Genomic DNA, 9,568 nt, shown 5'->3' on the forward strand with positions numbered 1-9,568 from the left:
AAAAAAAAAAAAAAGTATTACCTGGGGAACATTTCATGAATACAGATGTCCCACGTCCTACCCACCCTACAAACAGAATTTCCTCTGGGGGTAAAGCCCAGTTTCAGGGTTTTCAAAGAGGTGATTCTAATCTGCATCATTGGTTTGGAGAGTTATTTGACTTGGAGGAACATGGAAGAGGGAGGACTCCTCTGGCCTTTGATGCCCCAGCTATGACCATTGTGTGCATATTGTAAATAGTTTAAAGAAGGGCAGGTCAAGCCCTGGCTATTAGCCATCTCCCTGCCCTCCTTTTCTGCACTCCTTGTTGATGTCATTGATCATCTCTGGTATGTTTTCCTACCAAGCTTAGTGCCGCTTCACAGGCAGAATGCTCCATAGTCCTATAAGCCCTCTCCATTGGAGACTCATTTCCCAAAGAAACATAATGCCAGGAAGAAGAGAAATCAGGGTGAGAGATAAAGAGAGCCATCTCTGGGAACATGTAAAACAGTGAGAAGGACTGCTTCTCTTTCAATTTCTTTAACTCTCAAAAATATATATTTTGATTTTTAAAAATCTCATGAAAGTATTACCTCTCTAATAAAAATTTAAGTACGCTTATGAGTTAGGTGGCAGTATGTCCATGTGACAGATGGGGTAACCAAGATGCAGAGGAACAATTGGCCTGCAGCCAAACATCTTTGAAAAGGGTCAGCAGCTCAACAAGGGCTTTGATATCGAAGGTATGAGAAACTCCAGGATGGCCACAGGGTCTGTCTCTTTGTTAAATCTGCCTAGGAATGAGTGGCTTTAACATATTACTGGTGTAGGAGGCATTTAATAATAATTGCTATATCATTACCAAAAGCTCAGCCCCTGTCCTCAAGGCCATATCAGAAGAACGGGACAAGTGGTTGAGAAGAAGGAAAGAGAAGTTTATATTTTTGCTGGCAAAGGAGGAAAAATGGAGGAAGTAACAACTTTCCTGTATGTTAGCAGAAACAGAACTTTTGAAAAAGAGGGCCTGTTGTCATCCATGGCTAATGGTCCCATCTCTGCCAAGATCTCCACCCACCTGGGAGGCCAGGGCCTGCATCTTGACAGGTCAACTGTAGTACTTCCTGAAGGCAGAACTAAGGACATTCCCCTACCTCTCCTGACCACAGCCCAAGGCAGGGTTACAGGTCTCAGTTTCCAAAAATCATGTGAGAAGTTTTAAAAAGACAGACAAGATTTTGGCTATTTTTTCAGATCATTCTCTCTGTTATGATATAAAGACTTCTGGCTGAAAACAACAGAAAAAGGGTTTGAACTAACTTTAGGAGAGGAATAAATTACAGGGAAGTCATTGGGCAATTCATGAATTGATGGCAAAGCTGGAGAATTTTCGAAGTAAGAAGACCCAAGACAGGCTGGCAGCACAGAAAAAAATCAGAGTCAGACCTTGGAATAGTTACCATCCCCAATATGGGAAGTTTTTATTTTTATTAATTAGTTAATTTCGAGACAGAGTCTCACTTTGTCACCCTGGATAGAGTTCTGTGGCATCATAGCTCAAAGCAACCTCAAACACTTGGGCTAAAGTGATTCTCTTGCCTCAGCGTCCCAAATAGCTGGGACTACAGGTGCCGGTCACAATGCCTGGCTATTTTTCTGTTGCAGTTGTCATTGTTTAGTTGCCCCAGGCTGAGTTCAAGCCTGCCAGCCTCAGTGCATGTGGCTGGCACCATAACCTTGTGCTATGGGCGCTAAGCCTAGAGATAGGGTCTTGCTTTTGCTCAGGCTGGTCTCGAACTTCTGAGCTCAAGGGATCCACCTGCCTTGGCTTCCAGAGTGCTGGGATTACAGGAGTGAGCCACTATGCCTGACCTAATTTATTTATTTTAGAGATATTTTAGGATGTCCCTTTGTAATGCAGGCTGGAGTACAGTGATGTGATCCTAGATCACTGTAATCTTGAAATTTGGGGCTCAAGCCATCCTCCCAATGCCTGGCAATTTTTTTTTCTTTGTAGAATTGAGTTCTGACTATGTAACACAGGCCACTCTTGCATACCTGGTGTTAAGCAATCCTTCTGCCTTGGCCTCCCAAAGTGCTGGGATCAAATGTGTGTACCTCTGTGTCTGGCCAGAAACCTGTTTCATTCCTTGGATCAGTCGTTCCAGATTCCTGAAGTTCTAGGCTGGAGTATCCTGGGGTAGGTAGGATTGGGTCACATGTCCACACCTTATTAAGGGATAGGGACTAGGATGTCTTGTCCCTTTCTGCTTCCATAGAGGAGTGTCAGACCCTTTCTCTCCTCTACATTTACACAAAAGTGGGAACTCTCTCAAATTATTAGGCCATGCAAAGGTTCTGCATTGCCATCCCAAGTAGCCCCAATGAAAATTCAGCAAATCCCCAATATCCTAATAGGACCCTCCCATTGTATTTCTAACACACTGACGTTTGTACCTCATGGCATCATTTTCTGACTTGCATTTGTTTTTGTTGATGTTGGTATATAACTGGTAGATATTTCTCCCATTCTGAAGCTTATCCTCTCATCTTTAAAAGGATTTTTAATTATGATGAAGCCCAATTTAATAGTTTTTTTCTTTTATGGATTGTTCTTTTGGCTTCAAGTATGCTTTAGATACTAAAGATTATTTTCCCTAGTTGTATAGTTTATGTCTTTCATTTAAGTCCATAATCTACTTACTGAGGATGATGTTTGTATAAGGCTGTGAGATGTGGGTTGTGCTTATGGATGTCTAATTGCTCCAAGTATCATTTGTTGAAAAGGCTATCTGTCAGGGCCGGGTGCGGTGGCTCATGCCTGTAATCCTAGCACTGGGAGACTGAGGTGGGTGGATCACTTGAGCTTAAGTATTGGATACCAGCCTGAGCCAGAGCAAGACCCCATCTCTAAAAAAAAGCTGGGTGTTGTACTAAGTGCCTGAAGTCGCAGATACTTGAGAGGCTGAGGCAAGAGAGTAGCTTGAGTCCAAGAGTTTAAGGTTATTGTGAGTTATGATGCCATGGCACTTTACTGAGGGTGACAAATGAGATTGAGACTATCCTTCCTCTATTGAATTGCTTTTGCAACTTAGTCAAAAATCAGTTAAGCTTATTTGTGTGGGCCTGTATCTGTACTCTGTGTTCTATTTCATTGATCTATTGTCTGTGTTCCTCCTCGAGTAATACACAGTCTTGGCTATTATAGCTGTATATCTTACAAGAGTTTCCCCTTATCCTTGGTATCAATTACCTAAAGTTAACTGTGGTTCAAAGATATTAAATGGAAAATTCTGAAAATAAGCAACGTTCTGAGTGTCTAAAGCACAATAGATCCAGCATTTTTGAGCAAGTGTTTACTGTGTTGCCTTCATCTTGAATCACTAGGTCATAGCTCTGAGCAGTCTCTTCTTTTATTCCTAGTCTATACTTTAATTGGCCTTCCAAGAAAACAAGTCAAATAGAAGTCATGAAAAGAACATAGGGTAAATATATTATGTGTTTGGTGAGAGCCCTTACCGTCAGGGAAAAGAAGACATTCACGTCAATTGCCTGAGCTGGAGGGTGGAATTCAATTTTTAACAAATTTACTAAACGTTTATTGTAGACTACTACATGCAGACTGCTGTTCTGTATGTTCCCTGTGGGAGAATATACAGAACTCTGTGTCTGACCTAGACTCTACTTTCAGAGCTCACAATCTAATTCAGATGACAGGCACAAAAAATAAATGTGAGATCTGTATAATTTTTTTTTGAGACAGAGTCTCAAGCTGTCACCCTGGGTAAAGTGCTATGGCATCACAGCTCACAGCAACCTCAAACTCTCAGGCTCAAGCGATTCTCTTGCCTCAGCCTCCCAAGTAGCTAGGACTACAGGCACCCACCACAAACCTGGCTATTTTTTTGTTGCAGTTGTGATTGTTGTTTTTAGCAGGCTCTGGCCAGTTACTCAGCCTCCTGAGTAACTGGCCAGGTTTGAACCTGCCAGCCTCAGTGTATGTGGCCAGCATCCTAACCACTGAGCTACGGGCACCACCTGAGATCTATAATTTTCTTTCTCTCTCTCTCTCTCTCGCTCTTTTTTTTTTTTAGAGAAAGAGTTCCACTCTGTTGCCCTCGGTAGAGTGCTGTGGCATCACACCTCACAGCAACCTCCAGCTCTTGGGCTTAGGGGATTCTCTTGCCTCAGACCTCCCGAGTAACTGGGACTACAGGTACCCACCATAACGCCGGGCTATTTTTTTATTGCAATTTGGCCAGGGCCAGGTTTGAACCCTCCACCCTCAGTATATGGGGCTGGCGCCCTACTCACTGAGCTATAGATGCCGCCCAAGATCTGTAATTTTCTTCCTTTCTCTCTTTTTTTTTCTTTCTCTCTCTCTCTCTCTCTTTTTTTTTTAGACACAGAGTCTCACTCTGTTGCCCTCGGTAGAGTGCTGTGGCATCACAGCTCACAGCAACCTCCAACTCTTGGGCTTAAGCAATTCTCTTGCCTCAGCCTCCCAAGTAGCTGGGACTACAGGCGCCTGCCACAATGCCCAGCTATTTTTATTTGTTTTTGTAGTTGTCATTGTTGTTTGGTAAGCCCGGGCTGGGTTTGAACCTACCAGCTCTGGTATATGTGGCTGGTGCCCTAGCGCCTGAGCTATAGGTGCTGCGCTGGGGTCATGTTATGTGTATATGTTGGTATTACATGTATTGGGTAAGCAGGTGGGGTAACATGGTATGAGTGCTCGGAGGAGGTAGAGAATTATTCACCCAATCTAGTGAACATCTTTTATGTCGGTATTCTTGGCATTCACCATATAATTGTGAACAAGGTAGATAAGATTTGCTTCCAGGGAAGGCCTCCCCGAGGAAGTGACATTTGAGCTGAGGCCTAAATGTTGATAAGAAGTCAGATATACAGAGATTTAGAGAGGAGCTTTCCAAGCAGAGAGAACATCTGGTACAAAAGCCCCCAGGCAGGGATTGGTTTGTAAGGTTTCAGGAAGAAAGCCTGGATGGCTGGAGGATGGCTGAAGACTAGGGTATAGGGAGCCATAGGTCATGGGATTTGTAAGCCATGGCAAAGAGCTGGTTTATTGGCTTTTTGCAGAATGGGTAGAATTAGGCTGATAAGCATATTCCATGGACTTTCTCACTACACATCCCAGCTGCCCTCTGAGGTGGGTGCAGTGATCATCCCCACTTTACAGTTGTGGGCACATAGGCATAGGCAGACAAGGTAACTGGTGATGGGAGTGGTTTCATAAAGCATGGCATCTTCATTTTCTTGTTCTCAAAATAAAAAACATCACATATACTAGACCCTGTTTTTTAGAAGCCCAGGAAACAGGAGAGCAGTCTTTGCCTCTCCCTAGAAGAGAGTGAGGGATAATGCTGACTTAGTGCAGGTGATGAGGAAACTGGGTGTCTCAGGTCTTGTAAAGACAGGCCTTTTCCTCTGCCTTTCCCTTCCTTTCCTTTCCCTTCCCTTCCCTTCCTTTCCCTTGTTTGTAGACAGAGTCTTGCTTTGTTGCCCTCCATAGAGTGCTATACTGTCACAGCTCACAGCAACCTCAAACTCTTGGGGTTAAGCAATTCTCTTGCCTCAGCCACCCAAGTAGCTGGGACTACAGGCGCCCACCACAATGCCTGGTTACTTTCTTTGTTGCAGTTGTTTAGCTGGCCAGGGCCAGGCTTGAACCTGCCACCCTCAGTTATGTGGCTGGCGCCGTAACCACTGTGCATGGGCACCAAGCCATTTTTCTTTCCTTCCTTCCTCCCTGTTTTCCTCCCTCCTTCCCTCCCTTCCTTTCTTTTTAAAAATAAGGCTTAGTTGAATCTTCTAGTCTGTCACGCAAGCAAGAGTTCTATGAAGGAATATAAACATTTGGTCCCACAACTGTCTCAATTCTTGGAGCACAGGGAGCTTAGAGGAGCAGAAGGCCTTGCAGAGGGAGCATGTGGCTCCTCAAGACAGGCCAAGTCCCACCCAAGTCTCCTGTTTTCTTGAGACAGAGTCTCACTATGTCACCCTTGGTAGCTGTGCTTGGCATCACAGCTCACAGCAACCTCAAACTCTCAGGCTTAAGCAATTCTCTTACCTCAGCCTCCCAAGTAGTTGGGACTACAGGCCCCCCCTACAATGTCTGGTTAGTTTCTGGTTGTAGTTGTCATTGTTGTTTAGCAAGCCCAGGCCAGGCTCGAACCCATCAGTCTCGGTGTATGTGGCCAGTGCCCCAAGTCTCCTTCTATCACTGCCAGCCCTGTGGCTTGTAACACTCTGACCTTGGGTTCTTCATGTACAAAGTGGGGGTGGCATATACCTCAGGGGGGTGTAGGATAAAGGACAGAGGCATTTTGAATGCAACTAAAAAACTATTACTCACTTCCCTTTCTTTCCTGCATGGGGTACTGAAAATATTACATAACAGCCTACAATTGAGTCAGCATCACTCACTGGAATATTAGTCATGACAGATAGTCTGTGAATGGGGCCTTCTGTGAAACTAGCTGTGGAAATGAGTGTGGCCAGCCCCTAGCAACCATCTGCACACATGTCCTGGGAAAGCTGACTCCAAGACCAGCAGAAGTGATGCCATATTATATGTATTTTTTCTTTTTCTATCATTTTATCGCTATTAGAACACCTTAAGTATATAGCTGTGGCTGGGTGTGGGTAGCTCATGCCTATAATCCGAGCACTCTAGGAAGCTTAGGTAGGTGGATTGGTTGAGTTCAGGAGTGTGAGACAAGCCTGAGCAAGAGTGAGATTCCGTCTCTACTAAAAATAGAAAAATTAGTTGGCTGTCATAACAGGTGCCTGTAGTCCCTGCTACTCAGGAAGCTGAGGCAAGAGTATTGCTTGAGCCTAAGAGTTTGAGGTTGCTGTGAGATATGACGCCACAGCACTCTACATAGGCTAACAGAGTCAGACTGTCAAAAAAAAAAAAAAAAGTACATAGCTTCTTTGGGAATAATTGGACCCCTGACTCAATATTTGGCAATATTAAGAAATGATAAAGGATGATGATCTCATTTGTGAGATGCCCCTTCCTTGAACCTTGTTGTAACATTGGCATATTACCTGTCTAAAGAGGGGTGGAAAAGGAAAAAAGAAAAAAAGGAGAAAAAATAAATTATAATTTGTTGCTCTAGGTATGATAATTTTGTAGTTATATTTTCTTTCTTTTTTTTTGGAGACAGAGTCTCATTATGTTGTCTCAGGTAGAGTGCTGTAGCATCACAGATCACAGCAACCTCAAACTCTCAGGCTTAAGCAATTCTCTTGCCTCAGCCTCCCAAGTAGCTGGGACTACAGGCGCCTACCACAATGCTTGGCTATTTTTTTATTGCAGTTGTTTAGCTGGCCTGGGCTGGGTTTGAACCCACCACCCGCAGTGTATGTGGCCAGCACCATAACCACTGTGCTACAGGCAACGAGCCTAGTTATATTTTCAAAAATCTTATCTTTGAAAGTTACATATTGAAGTTTGAATTAATGAAATGATATTTTATGCTTGAGGTTTGCTTCAAAACAATATATTATTTGATTTAAATATTATAGCAGGTAAGTTTTAGTGCACAAACTAATGTTGTTGCTTTGGTTGTTGAAGACCTTTTGGCTTACAGGAAGATCCTAGATGAACTTTTCCTCAGTGCTGGGAGAGTGACTATCACGGACTGGTGAATGCATGGTCAGTGCGCAGTAAATACTGAATGAGTAAATGATAGCCAGGAGACCAAAGCCCTGATCCATTTCCTGTCTTTGCAGCGGAGCCCAGGGGGAATATGCTGGACTGGCCACTATCCGAGCATACTTAGACCAGAAAGGAGAGAGGCACAGAACGGTGCGTATGGAGAGGGGTGCATGCTCACTGTGGGGCGGCAGAGGGCCCAGCTCTTAGGATCCCTTTCATTCTGGGGGATTCTCTTACCAATACTTTCTTGGAAGCAGATGGTAGAACATATAATCAAGAAACAAATTTCTTTGAACTAGCCATCATGATTCTTGATTCTAAGGCATCCCACTTGACCATTTTGAGGGAAAACACTCAGAGATAAAAGACTTGTGCTCAAACCCAGAATGTACAAGTCAGCCAGCTGGCTGTGGAACTGCTCTCTCTAGAGAGCAGAGAGAGGGAAGGGGCAGGAACACTGCCATCATGAACATCTCTCCTTGCCTCAGCCTTGGCCCTAGGCCTAGACAAAGGGCAGAGACTGTGCTTTAGTTCCTCTGTAACCCCTACTGTGCCTAGGCACGGTTGTGGTCATATGCATGTTCAAAAATATTTATTGATAAATAAATTCTCCATTCAATGATTCTTAGGTTTCATTGTTTGCTTTGGGTATGAATCTGGTCTCTAGGGTCCCAGCTGCCTCTTGCGTTCCAGTGTGGGGAACTCTGATGGGCACCACTAGTCCCCAGGGCAGAGCCTGTAGCAGTGGGTCTAATACAGGTCTCAAATTGTGGCTGAAGGCAAGGCCTGTGTTCCTGATTCCTTCATTTCGATGGCTAGCCTGTGACATGGGGTAGGAGCTGGGAGTGGGGCAGAGTCATCTGCTGCTCCCAGGAGAGTTGAAGAAATAAGGTGGCAAGTGGTTTTGGCTCCCTACGTAAGTGTGGTGGAGTGGATGATGGCCCGATCTTAGTCCATTCCTGGATCTATTCAAACTGGAAGATTGGTTATGGCTAGTTGCCTGGATTTTGCTGTAAAGAATTTTTTTTTGGCCAGGGCTGGGTTTGAACCCACCACCCCTGGCATATGGGGCTGGTGCCCTACCCTTTTGAGCCACAGGCGCCACCCGCTGTAAAGAATTTGAAACTATTTTACTTCCCTTTTAAAAAAGGAGAAAAGAAGGAGCATTTTCAGTTTCCTTTCCTTGCTTAGCTATCCTAATCCCACAGATGTGTTGTCTTAGGCCTTTGTCTTGGTTGGGAATAGAATTCATTTTTAAAGATCTTTGAAAAATAGACCATGTGTGAATTCAGTAAATTGTTGATCCCTGGCCATGGTCAAGGCAGTGTGTGCCAGTGTGGAAATGGAGTGATAAGCCAGACCCTGACATTCCACCGAGGGTTTGAATTCTTAGCCTCCGAAGGAAGGGTTAGTTTAGGGCTATAATTGCTCTTGGGACCTCAGAGTCTGGGAACCTTTCCTAGAATCAGGAAAGAAACTTCAGAGCCCCAGTTGTCCAGTGAAGGGATTCCATGTGCCCCTGCCCCTCTTCTGTTTTTCTTTCATGACTTCTAAGTGCTGAGGTAGCCCGTGGAACTCCTCATCATTACCTTCCTTCACCACGAGGTGCCCAGGGAGTCTGTGGGCCTTGGAAAAGGTGCAGCTCATCCTGCTGTCTCCACCCCGCTCCTCTACCAGTCCTTGGGGAAGGCTCCTGACTTACAGAGAACCAGATTCTTCCTACTCTGTGATGCTTCCCACCCTTCGTCATTTTCCAGGTTAACCAGGCTGACACTAAGAAGTAGCCATAAGTGTAGCTGCATTCCAATCCCAAGTGGGTCAGGGAGAAAGAATGGGACACCTTTGGAAGTGCCCAGAGCAGAGTTCTTCTGTGACTTACCATTACTTTTTTTTTTTTTTTTT

At 44.5% G+C, this 9,568-nt stretch overlaps 1 protein-coding gene across 2 annotated transcripts in view; it reads left to right on the forward strand.

Annotated features, from left to right (window-relative positions):
* GLDC (glycine decarboxylase) overlaps window positions 1-9,568 on the forward strand; it is a 118,050-nt gene that overhangs the window by 76,962 nt on the left and 31,520 nt on the right. For both annotated transcript variants that reach the window (XR_002771083.1, XM_003782888.2), the window contains exon 16: window positions 7,741-7,816. Coding sequence is in view for 1 of the 2 variants with exons in the window: in XM_003782888.2 (XP_003782936.1) it covers window positions 7,741-7,816 (76 nt within the window). In the remaining variant the exon portion in view is untranslated. The remainder of the gene's footprint in view (window positions 1-7,740; window positions 7,817-9,568) is intronic.

The sequence above is a fragment of the Otolemur garnettii genome, unplaced genomic scaffold (genome assembly GCF_000181295.1).
Source record: "Otolemur garnettii isolate 467f Iridium unplaced genomic scaffold, OtoGar3 scaffold00006, whole genome shotgun sequence".
Taxonomy (NCBI): Eukaryota; Metazoa; Chordata; class Mammalia; order Primates; family Galagidae; genus Otolemur; species Otolemur garnettii.